A 19,002-nucleotide genomic window follows, 5' to 3' on the forward strand; every position below is an offset into this window, starting at 1 on the left:
ATTTGAAATTTCATGACAGCAACACATCTCAAAAAAGTTGGGACAGGGGCAATAAGAGGCTGGAAAAGTTAAAGGTACAAAAAAGGAACAGCTGGAGGACCAAATTGCAACTCATTAGGTCAATTGGCAATAGGTCATTAACATGACTGGGTATAAAAAGAGCATCTTGGAGTGGCAGCGGCTCTCAGAAGTAAAGATGGGAAGAGGATCACCAATCCCCCTAATTCTGCGCCGACAAATAGTGGAGCAATATCAGAAAGGAGTTCGACAGTGTAAAATTGCAAAGAGTTTGAACATATCATCATCTACAGTGCATAATATCATCAAAAGATTCAGAGAATCTGGAAGAATCTCTGTGCGTAAGGGTCAAGGCCAGAAAACCATACTGAGTGCCTGTGATCTTCGGGCCCTTAGACGCATCACATACAGGCATGCTTCTGTATTGGAAATCACAAAATGGGCTCCGGAATATTTCCAGAGAACATTATCTGTGAACACAATTCACCGTGCCATCCGCCGTTGCCAGCTAAAACTCTATAGTTCAAAGAAGAAGCCGTATCTAAACATGATCCAGAAGCGCAGACGTCTTCTCTGGGCCAAGGCTCATTTAAAATGGACTGTGGCAAAGTGGAAAACTGTTCTGTGGTCAGACGAATCAAAATTTGAAGTTCTTTATGGAAATCAGGGACGCCGTGTCATTCGGACTAAAGAGGAGAAGGACGACCCAAGTTATCAGCGCTCAATTTAAAAGCCTGCATTTCTGATGGTATGGGGTTGCATTAGTGTGTGTGGCATGGGCAGCTTACACATCTGGAAAGACACCATCAATGCTGAAAGGTATATCCAGGTTCTAGAGCAACATATGCTCCCATCCAGACGACGTCTCTTTCAGGGAAGACCTTGCATTTTCCAACATGACAATGCCAAACCACATACTGCATCAATTACAGCATCATGGCTGCGTAGAAGAAGGGTCCGGGTACTGAACTGGCCAGCCTGCAGTCCAGATCTTTCACCCATAGAAAACATTTGGCGCATCATAAAACGGAAGATACGGCAAAAAAAGACCTAAGACAGTTGAGCGACTAGAATCCTACATTAGACAAGAATGGGTTAACATTCCTCTCCCTAAACTTGAGCAACTTGTCTCCTCAGTCCCCAGACGTTTACAGACTGTTGTAAAGAGAAAAGGGGATGTCTCACAGTGGTAAACATGGCCTTGTCCCAACTTTTTTGAGATGTGTTGTCATGAAATTTAAAATCACCTAATTTTTCTCTTTAAATGATACATTTTCTCAGTTTAAACATTTGATACGTCATCTATGTTCTATTCTGAATAAAATATGGAATTTTGAAACTTCCACATCATTGCATTCCGTTTTTATTTACAATTTGTACTTTGTCCCAACTTTTTTGGAATCGGGGTTGTACCTTAAAGGGATATTTTTCAAGTTTTTGCCGAGTGGGAACGGACAAATAGGCTTGCTTTATGCAAATCTTTGTGGCCTGGTCAGGAAGGATGATGCCGAACCCAGCAAAAATGATTTTTGTGGGTATTTTATTCCCTCACCGCATTTAAACAATAAAGCAGCCAGGGGTCGAAATGAACTTTTGAATGTACTCGTCCTCAGGGCAACCAACTCCAAAAATTTACTTGCCCGCATGCATGTATCAGTTGGCCTACTTTTTTGCAGGTTGACTGGGTAAGTAATTTGCATAAAAAGCAATCTGGATGTATATTATAGAGTATGCAATAAAATATTTCAACTTGTTTTGCCATTGTTTGATTACTGATTGATAGAAATAAAGTTATAACACGTGTTTGGTGTTTTTCATCATGATGAACAGTAAAACAACTCTGTATAACTACTAGTATCTTCTATTAAACATGTTAAACAGTCAGAACACATCATGTCATCATGGTCAAGTGTAACTGATCAAATCAGAATTAAAAATCAGTCCAAAAAGACGCTTCGTTCGTTCGAGCCTACGTGACCGTGGCGCCTCGTGTGAATAATCATATCATCATGTAGCGCCATCTCGCGAATGGAAGCGTCAACTACCGCAACGAGCCAAAGTCAAGGACAAACGAAAGAGAAGACGGGAAAAATAAAGTTTTCGTTCTGTTTCTGTTAGGAATCCCAACTTAATTTTTCTTGGTAAAATAGACATTCAAACACAGTCGTCTGACGGACAACTAGTGATAATTTTATTGTTGCCCGAGTATGAGAATGACTTGCCCATGTCCGTCGGTACATGCTTAATTTCGACGCCTGGCAGCGTTAACTTTATTATAGAAAGTTAAATTAAAACTTGTGCACCAAATACTAGTTTGTTTGTTTTTTTAAATTAAAGATGTCTGCTGTGCAATCATTCTGCCACAAAAAAAGAACAGTTCAAAGAAATGACTTGTAAAGGTTCCCCCAGCCGGAACGGTCAACCTCTCGAGATCAGTGCCTTCGTGCCACCTGCAGAATTCTGGGGCGAAAAAACACCGCGAAAAACAGACCAGAAAAAAACAGAGATTGGTTTCACCATCGTTTATTCACAGTTTTTTCACCAAAGATAGAGCATCCAAAAAACCTTTTATAACATCCCAAAAAGCTGTTTATCTTTCTAAGGCAGCTGTGTTTGTGTGTTGTGTCTATATGTGTGCGCGCGCGTGTATGTGCATGAATGTGTGTGTGCATGTGTGTATGTCTGTGACCTTGGCGGGCGTGAAGAGGGGTGGGGGTAGGATGTGTGTGTGCGTATGTGAATGTGTTGATATCTTGTGCTCGGTCAGCAAATCACATCTTAATTCCATCAATATGTATGAAACCTTGGATCAATCATAAGCAAAATGTCCTGTATATATTTCATATCGACGGATGTTCTTAACAACTCAGCATTTACGCACGACAAAGTGCGAGATGTTTTTTACGACAATTTTAAACAAAGACGGGCGGCACGGTGGTGTAGTGGTTAGTGCTGTCGCCTCACAGCAAGACGGTCCGGGTTCGAGCCCCGTGGCCGGCGAGGGCCTTTCTGTGCGGAGTTTGCATGTTCTCCCTGCGTCCATGTGGGTTTCCTCCGGGTGCTCTGGTTTCCCCCACAGTCCAAAGACATGCAGGTTAGGTTAACTGGTGACCTCTAAATTGACCGTAGGTGTGAATGTGAGTGTGAATGGTTGTCTGTGTCAGCCCTGTGATGACCTGGCGACTTGTCCAGGGTGTACCCCGCCTTTCGCCCATAGTCAGCTGGGATAGGCTCCAGCTCGCCTGCGACCCTGTAGAACAGGATAAAGCGGCTAGAGATAATGAGATGAGATGAGATTTTCAACAAAGACACAATGTTTAGTCGAGCAAAGAAGTGTCTTCTCCACTGGAAGAAGGTCACACAGTAACTTTTACAGGAAGTTATACAGGAATAGTTAATAAAGGATCTAAGAAGCTAAAATATTAAAATCATAAAGTCTTAACAATCCTAAATGACATTCTGCATTCTAAAACTATAAAACTAACTTAAATCACTTAATGCAGCTTTAAATCTAACATTCAATCATTTCAATTTCAAATTCAACACTGAAGAGACTGGTTAAATCTAACAATCCTAAATCACGTGTAGCTATAAAACTAACTTAAATCATGGCTTTAAATCTAACATGACTGAAAGCCCAAATATTGCCATGACATCCATATCCAAGATGATGTTCATGTCACTGTATGTAGACCACAACCGTATATGGAACTTAAGAGCCCGTTTACACAAGGAAGCTGACCGGTAAAAACGACTAAATATTTTATCAGAAGTGCCTTTCGTCTACACGGGGACGGCGTTTCCGAGGCTGAAAAACGAAAAAATTGAAAACGCCTTCCAGAGTGGATAAGTTAAAACAGCCCCCATTGCATATCCGTCTAAACTACCCAATACGGGAAACTCTGCTCGGATCTGCTCACGTCGGGTACACGTTTACGTCATACATATGTCATATACTGTACATGCCAGCCCGGGAGCATGTACAGTATCAGACCTCACCTTGATCTCCACTGTTTCTGTTAACTGCCATTTCTTAACATTATGATCTGAGGAAACAGCTACCTGAAAACACTTTGCTACATTCTTGTAGCCTTCTCCTGCTTTGTGAGCGTCAATTATTTTATTATTCAGAATGCGAGGGAGTTACTTCGAGGAGCCCATGGCTGTTGATTTTAGGGACAAGTTTGAGGAGTCAGAGAATTTATACAGCTTTGAAATCTGCATCATCTGACCTTTCCTAACGAAGAATTTGAACAAGCCACAGCTCAATAAGCTAATTAAGGTCTGGAACCTTGGTAAAAGTGACCTGAGAACTCAAATGTGTTGGGGTGCCCAAACTTTCACATGGTGTTCCTTTTCTTTTTTCACTCTCCAATTGTACAAAACAAAAATAATACACACATCCTGCATAAAACGCTGAAAAGAAATGTCTCGTCTTTACGTTTATGCCTTTAGGTGATCAATTCATCTTCTGCTCACTTAACTATTCACAGTGACAGGCATTTTCAGTAAGGGTGCTCAAACTTTTGCATGCCACTGTAAATACACTTTATCACTACTTGCGCCGACCAGCTACTCGCACTACATCACTTCCTGATTTCCCAAACTACAGCGGAGGGGCCACAGAACGTGTACGCGTTAATCACACGTTAAAAAAAAAAAAAAGAGTGGCGTTAAAAGGAACTCGCGTTAATGCGTTATTATCGCGTTAACTTCGACAGCCCAAGCTCTTGGTACCGTCCATTGTTTACGCGTGTGTTTAACCCTGTACGGATGTGTCCGTAGGAGGAAGCGGAGATACAGGCCGAGCTGGAGCGCTTGGAGCGAGTGAGGAATCTGCACATTCGTGAACTCAAGAGGATCAGTAACGAGGACAGCTCCCAGTGAGTCCTCTCTCTCTTTCTCTCTTTCTGTTTCTTTTTTTTTCTCCCCTCCCCCCTCATCCTCAGACTGTCTGGTCCACACACTCATTCTGCACGTGCTTTGAAAAACAGAAGTGGTAAGAATGACATGAAGGAAATGTGTGGTTTTTTTTTTTTTTTTTAACATAAAACACTAATTTCCTGCTTTTTCTTGAGTTCGATTGTTTCTCTGAGCAAGAAATAATTAATAGATAATAAATTTCTGGCAGCCCGGGAAAACATGACGTTACGTTCCAGGCCTTTAGCAGACACTCTTATCCAGAGCGGCATACAACATGCCCAGAGCAGCAAGTTAGGGGATAGGCGCCATGATCAAGGGCACTTCAGTCATTCCTGCTGGCCCAGGGAATCGAACCGACAACCTTTTGGTCCCACAGCTGCTTCGCTAACCTTTAGGCCATGGCTTCCTCCATGCTTGACATATAGCTCCTTCATCACAACTAAACACACTCGCGTTTTAAAATCTGCTTCCTTACAAAATGAAAAGCCGAAAGTTAAATCGAAATATTCTGCTTCTGAGTCACATGGGCAGCTGGTATCTGATCCCAAACTCGAGAGGATAGTCTGTTTTTGCGACGCCACGTCGTTATTCAACAACTTGATCAAAGTGTGACATTCACAGTGTAATGAAATCACTCAGAACTAGCGAGGTTTTGGATATCTGTACACAGATTGGCTGGGTTGAAAGTAGATTTTATTACATTGGCTTCTCACACAACAGGACCTTTTGGAGAATGAAAGTCAAAAGTATGTTACTGCCAGGCTTGTAGTACTCGAGTCCAGGACTCGTGCCTCGACTTGGACTTGAGCACCGATGATTCGGACTTGTGCATTAACTGCATTCGGACTCGTAAATTGGAGACGAGGACTCAGATTTTTTTCTTTATTTTTGGGAACATGCCATAATAATTTGGCATAATATATTTATATTCTTTGTTTTGTCTCGTCTGCCTATACTTTTTTTTTTTTGAGAGACTCTCTCCGCATTGAATTTCTAAACTAAAAAAGCATGGATTTGATAAACTGGTCTCCTAACGAAATTGACACAGTTTCTGGGTTCGGGGGAACCCACCTGTCCTGCCGGAACGTCTGTGGAGGACATTGGAGATATCTAGCTATTTGGAACCATGATTACCAGACTTTTGCTGATTGGATTAGGCATTGCCCTGGTATATCGAGGAAATCGGACAACGGTGACAGCTGTTTAAAGCCCCACAAAGCTGCCCGATATGATTGGAGCGGTGGGCAAAGCTGTCGGCACTCAGACTGTGGCAGAACTTGAACCACAACATGGTTGTCATCTTGGAGACACTTTCGGCTTTGCAAGGAATAAGTATTTCGGAGACCAAATGGAATTGAATTGAACAGAAATGGACAGATATGGATGAAATGGACAGATATGGACGAGTGGTGTGGACGTGTAAAGACTGTGTGTGTTCGAAAGACCAAACAATCTCTATCTTATCGACATTCGGCTCCCTGAACAGCACCGGCCTCGATCAAGGCCGTTGCTGGGGCAACATTTCCCCCAGAAGGTCACTGCTGGGAGACACTCTCGCATTCTTTGCATTCCTTCCCAAATTTTCCACGGTCGCCGTTTTTCACCCCCAGTGTGACAAGTGGGTGCATGACCAGCGCCGCTTGCATGGCTGCAGGAGCGGACGGCTGCTTGCTTGCACTGGGTTACCTCTACTTCCTCCCCTCCCCTCCCTCAAGTCTCATGTTTTAAAGTGTACTTGTGTTATTGTGTGCTTGTGCGGAGGTTTTTAAATGCTCCCACACTGTACTCCTGATAGGAGCATGGTGGGGGGGGGGGGGTGTTCTTTTTTCCCCTCATCTTTCCTCATGTTACTACTGTGTTTCTTTTTCTTTTATCCCTGTCCTCCTGTCTTGTTCCCCCTCTGTCAGGACAGGTTGATGATCAATTTCACTGGTAACAGTGACAAAGGGTTCATTCATTCATTCATTCATTCATCATTCATATATGTACATAAATATCAGGCGCGTGCATCAGATAGACTCTCGGGCGCGCTCTGGACATTGCGCGCGCACCAAGCGGACTCTCACGCGTGCACCATGAATGCCTCGCATCTGAACAGGATTAAGGCACAATCAGCGCACCGATATAAAAACTGTGAAAACACACTTACAGGGCTAGTCAAAATTATGTGAACGCTTAAATGGTAGAAAGCATTTATTCACAAAACATACATCATATGTGCAAGATGATTTACAGGACGGTCGCAACCTGTTCGCCATCGTGTTCAACACACAAAAACCAGCAAGCGACAGTAGCATTTAAAGACCGGGGACACATTTCGCAGGGAATAGATGATCCCACAGTCCTTATTCTGTCCCCGAGGTCATCGATATCACGAACTTTCCTGCGATACACATGCTCCTTCCCCATAACCAGAAATCACAGGACATCAAATCAGGGGCGTGTGGAGGCCACGGCAATGGTCCAACGCGACCTATCCATCGACCTAGAAATGTGCGGTCGAGATAAGCACGAACAGTACGGCCAAAACGCAGCGGTGCGCCATCATGTCGGAAATACCCCGCCAATCGGATCTGTAGTGGATGGCGTCCTGTCAGTAGACATCTGACGTCACTGTTAGGGCGTCAGAAAAGTAGAGCCCAGTTATGCCAGCAGCGTTCACGGCGCACCACACATTCAGGAGAAGGAAAAAAAAATCCATTAGTGTTCACATAATTTTGACTAACCCTGTACTTTGCAAAGTATTGAGTTGCATTGCTAATGCATTACCGAGCCTTATTTGGTTTCCCGATCCCCGATTTCCTGTTTCTTGTCTTTGATTCTGCCGAGTAGCCCGTTTGCGCCTCGCTCGACCCATCGCCTGTTTTACGATTTTGCCTGCCGTTCTGGATTGTTTACCGTCTTCACTTGTATTAATAAACACACCTTCTGCACTTCCATCCGTCTCCCAACCGTCTCTGACAGAATACTTCACACTCCCTGATAAAGAGAAGCATGTTCACGCGTTTAGGAACAAACTAATGTTAATGGCGCTAAAACAGCCACCGTCAAATGGAGCGGATGGAGTCTTGTTCTCGGACTCGACTCGAGGTTTCGTGACTCGACTACAACACTGGTTACGGGTAGAAAAAAAACCCTAAGTGGTAAACGTTTTTGGTGCAAATAAAAATGCTAAAATTTGACTTCAGATGGTTATAAATCACGAGCAGTCATGTAAACTTGCGGTATGTCGTAGTTTTTCATCGTTGCCTGTTTAATCTTTGATGAGGTGCGTGTTGATAATAGAAGGCAATATGACGGGTTCGCTTCCTTTTTAAACCTGTGTGGTTTGTGTTTCATCTAGGTTTAAAGATCACCCAACCCTCAACGACCGGTACCTGCTCCTGCACCTGCTGGGCCGAGGAGGATTCAGTGAGGTTTATAAGGTAACTCGGGTCATCAGGGCTGGAGCTGCAGTGCTCTGGTCCATCGCCATCGTCACACCTTCACTTTAGATATTAAAGGTTACAAATACAAGCGTTTTTATTTCTCCTTGTGGGACCAGCAGCCACTTTCACACAAAAATGCAAAAATGGTGGTTTTATTCAGAGTGTATAATATGAGTTGATTCATCAGGGAATGACTCGATATTCGATGATGCGATACGATTTTCAGTCTTAAGACGACCGTTTGCTGTGATACGATACAATATAATAACGATTCGTAATCCAATGATACGATATTTGATGATTCTGAGTCGCTGATATTTTTGGCTATACCACTGAATGTGATATATCGAGGATATTACACGGTGAAGTTTGTCTTCGAGGCGTGAATATATTCTCATATTTTTCAACATGAGAAGATAAACTTCATATCTTCGCACCACTGAGTAATCTTCTTTATATTATACAGACACATAAACCAAAAAGAATACGCAAGTTAATCAAACAAGTTTTAATTCTGAACCGGTTTGCCATTTTTAACAATGCGCGTCTGGTCAGCGGGAAAACACTGGGAGTGACGCCATTGGAGTGAAATACATACACATATATATATATATATATATATACATATATATATATATATATATATATATATATATATATATATATATGTGTGTATGTGTGTTATTTACCAGCTGGGAGGTCCGTATGGTGAAATACCGTGACCGAGGTCTTGAAAGTACTGAGCGAGGCCCTCTGGGCCGAGGTCACGGTATTTCACCATACAGACCGACCTTAAGCTGGTAAATAATGTATTTATTTTTTTCTTTACCAAATTCTAACAGAAAACGAGCGCGCCCGAAAGGGAAAACCGAGCCGAGCCGCCATTTTGAATCCTCATTCACGGCTGTAATGCAAATGGCTTCCTCCTCGGTATACAAGTGCACTTCCCTGGCAGGAAAAAAACTACATTTTGCCGCCTATGTAGTCCCCTATTTATACAAAATTGAGTCATTCAGGATTCAGCCATGTTTTTGCTCGGCGTTAGCAACAGTTAGAGGTTTTTAGCTTTCTCCTGAAATGTTTTCTTTTATTTCTTCTTCCTCACGGTAGTAAAACTCGCTTTCGCTGTGAACACTGTCGTTATCGCTATCCATGCTGTAAAATTAATGCTATTCTCCTGAGAAATGCAAAAATAAATGTTCACAAAAATTGCTAAAATGTTTGTTGTTGTTGTGAACGAGCGAGTCACCAGAGGTCCGTAACTGGGGCCCGTACCGTAGGATACGGACCGCTCACCAGCCAATCAGAGCGCAGGATTTGATGGAAACCGGACTGCGAAAAAAATAGAGATTTATGTCCCGGATGGAGCTCGGATGAAAAATACATGTGGCGTATTTCCCAGTAAAACACTCGCATCCATATCATACAGTGCTGAGCGTAAATGAGTGCACCCCCTTTGAAAAATAACATTTTAAACAATATCTCAATGAACACAAACAATTTCCAAAATGTTGAAAAGACAAAGTTTAATATAACATCTGTTTAACTCATAACGTGAAAGTAAGGTTAATAATATAAACTTAGATTCCACATTTTTCAGTTTTACTCAAATTAGGGTGGTGCAAAAATGAGTACGCCCCACAACAAAAACTACTACATCTAGTACTTTGTATGGCCTCCGTGATTTTTAATGACAACACTAAGTCTTCTAGGCATGGAATGAACAAGTTGGCGACATTTTGCAACATCAATCTTTTTCCATTCTTCAACAACGACCTCTTTTAGTGACTGGATGCTGGATGGAGAGTGATGCTCAACTTGTCTCTTCAGAATTCCCCAAAGAAAATAATTTCTTTACACCACAAAGGTGAAGACTACAAGAAGATCAGCCAAGCTTTACTTATCAGTCAGAATACTGTAGAAAAAGTGGTACAAAAATTTAAGAAAGCTGGAACCGCAACCATCTCACAGAGACGTCCAGGTCGTCCACGGAAGTTAACACCTCGACAGGAGCGTCTTCTGATGAGAAGGGTTGAAGAAAATCGGCATGCAAGTTCACTACAGTTAACTAAAGAAGTAGAAAGCAAAACTGGGGTGACTATTTCCCGTGACACAATACAGCGTACACTGCAGAGGAATGGCATGCATGGATGCCGTCCACGAAAGAAGCCTCTCCTAAAGCCCAGGCACAAAAAAGCCTGCCTAGAGTTCGCCAGGGCCCATGCTGACAAAGATGAAGACTACTGGGACTCTATACTCTGGAGTGATGAGACCAAGATAAATGTTTTTGGAACTGATGGCTTCAAAACTGTATGGCGTCGCAAAGGTGAGGAATACAAAGAGAAATGCATGGTGCCTACAGTGAAACATGGTGGTGGCAGTGTCCTTATGTGGGGCTGCATGAGTGCTGCTGGTGTCGGGGAGCTGCATTTCATTGATGGCATCATGAATTCACAGACGTATTGCTCTGTACTGAAAGAGAAGATGCTACCATCACTCCATGCCCTTGGTCGTCGTGCACTTTTCCAACATGACTAAACACACATCTAAGGCCACTGTTGGATTTCTGAAGAAGAACAGGGTGAAAGTGATTCACTGGCCAAGTACGTCTCCTGATCTGAACCCAATCGAACATCTATGGGGAATTCTGAAGAGACAAGTTGAGCATCACTCTCCATCCAGCATCCAGTCACTAAAAGAGGTCGTTGTTGAAGAATGGAAAAAGACTGATGTTGCAAAATGTCGCCAACTTGTTCATTCCATGCCTAGAAGACTTGGTGCTGTCATTAAAAATCATGGAGGCCATACAAAGTACTAGATGTAGTAGTTTTTGTTGTGGGGCGTTCTCAATTTTGCACCACCCTAATTCGAGTAAAACTGAAAAATGTGTAATCTAAGTTATATTATTAACCTTACTTTCACGTTATGAGTTAAACAGATGTTATATTAAACTTTGTCTTGTCAACATTTTGGAAATTGTTTGTGTTCATTGAGATATTGTTTAAAATGTTACTTTTCAAAGCGGGTGTACTCATTTACACTCAGCACTGTGTGTGTGTGTATGTATATGTATGTATATATATATATATATATATATATATCTCATCTCATCTCATTATCTCTAGCCGCTTTATCCTGTTCTACAGGGTCGCAGGCAAGCTGGAGCCTATCCCAGCTGACTACGGGCGAAAGGCGGGGTACACCCTGGACAAGTCGCCAGGTCATCACAGGGCTGACACATAGACACAGACAACCATTCACACGCACATTCACACCTACGGTCAATTTAGAGTCACCAGTTAACCTAACCTGCATGTCTTTGGACTGTGGGGGAAACCGGAGCACCCGGAGGAAACCCACGCGGACACGGGGAGAACATGCAAACTCCACACAGAAAGGCCCTCGCCGGCCCCGGGGCTCGAACCCAGGACCTTCTTGCTGTGAGGCGACAGCGCTAACCACTACACCACCGTGCCGCCCTATATATATATATATATATATATATATATGATATATATATGATATGGTTCATTTAGAACTTTTCGATCGATATGTGATCAACTGCGTCAGAATCAGAGGGTAACTCCCCTTTCTTGCCTGTATACACATCAGATATCGTCTTTCAAGAATAATCTGTTTCTGATTGTTGCCTGACCCAAACCCCTTTACCTACCCGCCTGCTTTTACTCATATTTTTAAAATGGTCACATCACTCACTCACTCATTTTGTTTTTTTGTTTGTTTGTTTCAGGCTTTTGACCTGTTTGAGCAGCGTTACGCAGCAGTGAAGATCCACCAACTCAACAAGAACTGGAGAGAGGAGAAGAAGGAGAACTACCACAAGTACGTACTAGGGATGTTAACCGATGACCGTTTGACCGGTGGTTAACCGAATCAACGTAAACCGGTTAATTTTTTTTTTTTTTGGTTGTCTTTTTTTTTTTTTTTTTAACCATCAATCGTTTTGAAGCTGCCGATTTTGGAGCGGAGGACTTGGAATTCTGTGTTGTAAACGCTTGGGGCGTGCCATGCGGTGTAAGGACGACAGCTGACGAATCAGAAACACCCATTCAGTCATGTCCCGCCCTCCCGCCCCAGTTAAAGACAGCTGACAAATCAGAAACACCCATTCAGTCATGTCCCGCCCTCCTGCCCCAGTTGAAAACAGCTGCCACTCGGTGAAAGAAAAAAGTGTAGACACAGGCTTTTTAGCTTACAAATTACTATTCTGTTTTTTTTTTTTTTAATTATTATTAGAAGGCACATGGAGTTTAGTCCTGCCTTGGCCAGTGCATTCTGAAAGTATGTTTCGGTCTGTAGCCAACAATGCATGTTATTGCAGATCAGATCTCTCCACACAAACTAAAGGCGCAGATGCCGACTTTTTCACGGCTGAATCGTGCAGATCCGATTGCTTTCCTTTGAGCATACAGAATTTACTCTGATGAAATTACTCTGAGGAAACCCACGCGGACACGGGGAGAACATGCAAACTCCGCACAGAAAGGCCCTCGCCGGCCACGGGGCTCGAACCCGGACCTTCTTGCTGTGAGGCGACAGCGCTAACCACTACACCACTGTGCCTCCAAAAGCGATGTAGTTTTTGGGCTTTTTAAGTTACAGAGAAATAAACATTGTACCATCTTGTAATGCCATGATTGTAACCAGATATGTTTTGTGAGGCAGCTGTTAGCCAACTAGCTAACTCCGGTTTAGTTACACAGCATGCTAATGTCACACTTTACCGTAAATGCTATCCTAAAAGGACGTTCAAAACACAAAAGTCCTGCCTTATGAGAGGCCTGTTTATTACAGCAGCACCCTTCTGGTTCCAACACAGCCTTAGTTTATTCTTCGATGTTTTTTTTTTTTTTTTTAATCCCCCGCTGGCCGAAAGGCCCGAAGGTGGATTATGTCGTGGCGATTTCAGTCAGTCTGTCCGTCCCGGGAAGGGTGCTCACCTTCTGAAATCAACTCCTCTCAGAATTTCTGGAGGAATTTAACAAAACTTGGCAGAATTCTTTGTTATATGTCGGTAATACGCATATTGTAATTTTGTTAAATTGGGTCACATTTTACCAAAGTTACAGCCCTTGAGTAACAAAATTATACTTTGACAATTTCATGAGGGTGTTTTCCTTCTAACATCAATTCCTCAGAATTTTTGGAGGAATTTCACCAAATTCGGTAAAAGGCTTTGTTATATGTCGGTAATATGCATATTGCTATTTTGTTAAATTCGGTGGCATTTTACCAGAGTTACAGCCCTTGAGTAACAACCTTGTACTTTGACAATTTCATGAAGGTGCGCTCGCCTTCTGACATCAACTCCTCTCACAATTTTTGGACGAATTTCTCGAAGCTTGGCAGAAGGCCTTGTTATGTGACGGTAATACGTATATTACAATTTAATTTCGTTTGTGAAAATTTTCCCCAGAGTTTTGACCCTTGATTAAATAACTTGTACTTTGACAATTTCATGAGGGTTGAAATCAACTCCTCTCACAATTTGTGGAGGAATTTCACCAAACTTGGTAAAAGGCTTTGTTATATGACAGTTATACGCAGATTGAAATTTCGTTTAATTTGGGCAAATTTTCCCAGAGTTACGCCCTTGATTATTAACAAACTTGTACTTTGGCAATTTCATCAAGGTGTGCTTGCTTTCTGAAATCAACTTCCCTTACAATTTTTGGACGAATTTCATGTAATTTGGCAAAAAGTCTTTGTCCCCCGCTGGCTGAAAGGCCCGAAGGGGGATTATGCCATGGCGATTTCAGTCCGTCCGTCCCGGGAAGGGTACTCACCTTCTGAAATCAACTCCTCTCAGAATTTTTGGAGGAATTTCACAAAACTTGGCAGTAATTTCATTCAATTCAGTCGCATTTTACCAGAGTTATGGCACAGTTGCCAGCGGGGGAGATTGTGCTCTCAGAGCACTCGTCATTTAAATAATATCGGCTGGTGTTGAGTGGTATATGAGAGATATTCCATTCAACTAGCATGACACAATGAGATTATTATTATTATTATTATTACTATTGGGGTGGCACGGTGGTGTAGTGGTTAGCGCTGTCGCCTCACAGCAAGAAGGTCCGGGTTCAAGCCCCGTGGCCGGCGAGGGCCTTTCTGTGCGGAGTTTGCATGTTCTCCCCGTGTCTGCGTGGGTTTCCTCCGGGTGCTCCGGTTTCCCCCACAGTCCAAAGACATGCAGGTTAGGTTAACTGGTGACTCTAAATTGACCGTAGGTGTGAATGTGAAGATGTGTGAATGATTGTCTGTGTCTATGTGTCAGCCCTGTGATGACCTGGCGACTTGTCCAGGGTGTACCCCGCCTTTCGCCCGTAGTCAGCTGGGATAGGCTCCAGCTCGCCTGCGACCCTGTAGAACAGGATAAAGCGGCTAGAGATAATGAGATGAGATTATTACTATTATTATTATTCATATACATTCCTTTCAGGTGTTCAGCGCATCTTTCTCTTTCAAAATTCTCTCAAAATCTCCTATATTTAACAAAGCAATCCTGGCGGCCGTGTTTGTTTATAGATTGTCCCAGTTGCTCACTAGCGTGGAAGTTTTACGCCTCCGACATGTGACGTGATAATGTCTCGAGCACCATGGAATACCGTAAACCATATTCAACGCTCATTCTCCATTGAGTAGAGTGACGTAATACACGTAGGATAAGCGATACGCTAACAACATTGCATGCTATCAAACCGAATGAACGAAACCCGCTAGAAGGGAATAGAACACATGTTTTTATTCCATCGAAAACGTGTCCTGTATGTATAATAATGATTGATATTGTAACCTTGTGCTCTTTCTGCAGACATGCATGTAGAGAATACCGAATTCACAAGCAGCTGGACCATCCCAGGATAGTCAAACTATACGACTACTTCTCCCTGGACACGGACACGTGAGTCACAGGAGCATTCGGAAATGATTGGCTGCTTTAATAGCAGCTGATGAATCACACTGTAGTTTGATTTGACCGAGATGGTCTGTTCCGAATACAGCAAACAGTAAAAAACAAACAAACATCATCCAGATATGTTCAGGTCAACTGTGGCAGCGATCAGAATCAAGGAGCAAGCCTGGCAATAAATCCTGTTTTCTTCTTCTTCTGCTTTGTGGTGATTTTGATGGATTGCTTGCTTCAAATTGAAATTGACAAACCATTCTGTTCACGTTAAAAACGCTACGCAATACAGATAATTACTGTATTTTGCGGCGTTTAAGACGCCCTCCCGAGCTCGGTTTGCTTGGAGGGGAAAAAGAAAAAATCTGCACCACGGATAAAGCATGAAAGAACCAGCTGTTTGTATCTCCCATAATGACTGTACTGCCTCTGAAACAGCACTGTAGCGCCCTCTACTGGTGCTTACTTTACTTTACTTGTTGCTTTTAATCCCCCCCGTCAGACCTGGAACACGACGTGCGTCTCTAAACTAGGCATATCAGGCAAAAATTCAAATTCGATCCAAATTGCTTGAAACTGCTCTCATTGAATTCAGAACGGAATGCAGAACATACTTTTAACAGAATTAAAATATGTTGATCCGTTCTTGAGACATTACAAATCAAAGATTGAAAAAACGGCTGAATTTTTAGAAAGCCGGCGTAATGTTCCATAAGAGGATCACACGGTCCAAAATGGACCTCATTAACCAAGGAGATCAAATGATTTACCGTTTTTTTTTTTTTTTAATCAAAATAAAAAAGAATGAAAGATTATTTCTAATACCCTCTTTGTGCTCTATAGTGCCTACTAGTGTTTATATTAACGAATATAAACGACTTATTTCGATTAGCTTTCAAAGCGAACCTTGAAAAAACCGTCTGATCCACATCCAATAAATAATTCATATTAAAAGAGAACTGAAGGCAAATTTATCATCAAAATTCTGTTCCTCTCATTTTATTAAATATCGGAATGCATTTTTGATCGCTGTTTTGTCGCTGCTGGCCGTAAACAAGATTCGTTGAGACCTGTGCGAGACCTCGTAGGACGGAAGTAAAACGTACAGCGGAAACCAAAGCGACCAACATCTGCCGACGTCGCCAAAAGACGCGCGCGCCCTCTTTCGAACGCTGATGTGATCAAGCCGGAAATTTTGTTTGTTTTGATAGCAATCAGGAAAGTTTGAAAAAAGTCGGCAGTAATCGTCATTTAAACTCGTTTTTGTGCAGTATTTCGTTTCGAAAACGGTTTTCAAAATGGCGGTGCTGACACCTGGCTGACACTTCACGTTTCGAAGCCTCGCACAAGTCTCATGAAGATCTTCGCGGATAAGCGACGCCTGCCGCGCACCAAACGAACTAAATTCAACACGGCTAAAAACCGAATAGGCCGATAAGTATAATATTTAATTGCAATTAATTGCCAATACGAGTCACGATATACAGTAAGGTTACTAAAACCGAAAACGTAATTGAATAACACGTTAATTATGAAAGTTTAAAAATGACTTCAGTTCCCCTTTAACTGAATTTAAATTGACACTTGCGTTTCTGACTTCCGGTTTTTTAAAATATATCATTCTGACCACTAAGATCTCAATATTTTTCATCAAAACAACTCCAGTTAGATTCTAAAATAGTTATTTATTTACATGAATCAGTTTAATTTGAAAAAATAAGTAGGTAAAGCTACGAAAACTCCTCACTTCAAAGCCTCCTGTGAATCATAACATCAAAGCTATCGGACGGAAAATTTTGCTAAATCCTTCATCAGAAACCGTGAGAGCAAGAGAACATCCCTATAAAAGGGTCGCAAGTCCCGCACCAGAGCGACAGAGCCGCTGGCCTTGTGAGCTCTTGTATACTATTCTCCTCTCCTAACGAAGCGTCTTGCACAGTAAGGTAAGACAAGCGATGTCGTGCCCCCATCGTGTTGTCTCTCTGGACCTCCAGACCTGATGCCAAGTGGTGCACAAAAGTGCCACAGACCTGACGGGTATAGAAGTTGCCCCGCAGTGACAACTGACTTGCCGAGTGATGCCATCCATTGGCCATTTGAGTGGCTGTTCCACTTGCCATCTGGTGGTGCGCCATTGACCCTGTTGGGTTCATCTGCCACATTGCACCAAAAAGCGTCCTGCTGATGTCCTGTTTAACCCATAGCTGGAACCCAGGCACGTGCTACCACTCTGGGTCAGAGTGGACCTGGAAGCAATGGTGATTAAGGGGTAACTCCACTTTCCCCAATACTCAAGTCCTCCCGGACCTGAGACTCACCACCGGTTGCAGTTTAAAGTCATACCCAGGGCTAAATGGTGTGTAGTCTGTTCTGTCTTCCTGTCAGTAATAACCTTTTCGATATAGGCCAGCTATACTTTAGTGTAAATGGAGTAAGTTTGGAACACACAAGAACACCTAGAGTAAATCTATAGCGCAATAAGAGCATCATTGGTCCCATGTATGGACGAGCCGAGTCGTGTCCTGGTCGTTGACTGTGTGTCCTGTGCGATGGCTCCAGGTTCTGCACGGTGTTGGAGTTCTGCGAGGGGAACGATCTGGACTTCTATTTGAAGCAGCACAAGCTGATGTCCGAGAAAGAAGCTCGTTCCATCGTCATGCAGATCGCCAACGCCCTCCGATACCTCAACGAGATCAAACCGCCAATCATTCACTACGACCTCAAACCAGGTGAGGTTTCACACGCCACTTTCAGGGACCAGGCACGCGCTGCTCTTCTCTTCTCTCGGACACCATTGTTTCTCACCCGGCAGTTTATACCTGTACACGGGTTACTAGTCGAGGCAGCTTTGCTATGCTAGCCGCAGTTTGTTGGTTTCGTTAATAGAATGCAGTGTCAACGTGCTGAATATGAGCAAGTCGGGTAGCGTAATGATGATACGGCACAGGATTACATCACAGCGGGATTCGAAGCACAACACTATAACAGTAACTGCATTAGTACTCAGTTTTCCGATAGTCAACTTGACACACGATGAAAAGTAACCGATGAAAGACGTTTCCCAAATGTTTGGGCCAAAGTACACTGCAGCCCCGCTGTAACGAACCCCTTGTTTGGGGGACGTCCAAATAGTTCATTAAACTGAAACAGATCCACTTGTCACGTTATCTGCGAAATTTAGGCACATTCTCCTCATCACAGATTTCTCCTTCCGTGTCACCATCGCAGAGTTAAAGGATCACGAACGGAGACGACGATTTCTTCGTCTGTTATGGAAATGACGGAGGTGACCAGCGTATCATCGACACTGACTCGCTCTGTGTTCTAAATCTTCACCATTGAGTTCATTCATGTGTTGCAAATCACCGATGATGTCATTTATGTCGCACCACGGAGCCTGGGGGAGGGGTATAAAAACGCCGCCGGTACACTTTAACTAGGCGTTAAGTTTAGCATTCTCAGCGCTCATTTCGTCCTTTGATCACCGTTCTCGATAATTGTTCGTGATCGACACCTAAGCGAGGCTCGTTAAGCCTTTGTTTTATGGCGTCAAGACATCGTTAACATGACTGCGGACTTGATTGCTTATTGTTTCTCTCTGGTGGGAAGAGGAGCGCATGGCTCAGTAGGTGAATGATGGATGTAATTGCAGGAAGAGTGTTTATTTACAAACAGGCAGGCAAACAGGTCAAAAACATAAGACAGAGG

At 42.9% G+C, this 19,002-nt stretch overlaps 1 protein-coding gene across 2 annotated transcripts in view; it reads left to right on the forward strand.

Moving 5' to 3' along the window:
• The window catches only part of tlk1b (tousled-like kinase 1b), a 78,884-nt gene that overhangs the window by 47,937 nt on the left and 11,945 nt on the right, over window positions 1-19,002 (forward strand). For both annotated transcript variants that reach the window (XM_060920097.1, XM_060920098.1), the window contains exons 14-18: window positions 4,804-4,901; window positions 8,285-8,366; window positions 12,121-12,212; window positions 15,202-15,291; window positions 17,854-18,023. In XM_060920097.1, coding sequence (XP_060776080.1) covers window positions 4,804-4,901; window positions 8,285-8,366; window positions 12,121-12,212; window positions 15,202-15,291; window positions 17,854-18,023 — 532 coding nt within the window. The remainder of the gene's footprint in view (window positions 1-4,803; window positions 4,902-8,284; window positions 8,367-12,120; window positions 12,213-15,201; window positions 15,292-17,853; window positions 18,024-19,002) is intronic.

This window comes from Neoarius graeffei, chromosome 4 (genome assembly GCF_027579695.1).
Source record: "Neoarius graeffei isolate fNeoGra1 chromosome 4, fNeoGra1.pri, whole genome shotgun sequence".
In the NCBI taxonomy this organism is placed as follows: domain Eukaryota; kingdom Metazoa; phylum Chordata; class Actinopteri; order Siluriformes; family Ariidae; genus Neoarius; species Neoarius graeffei.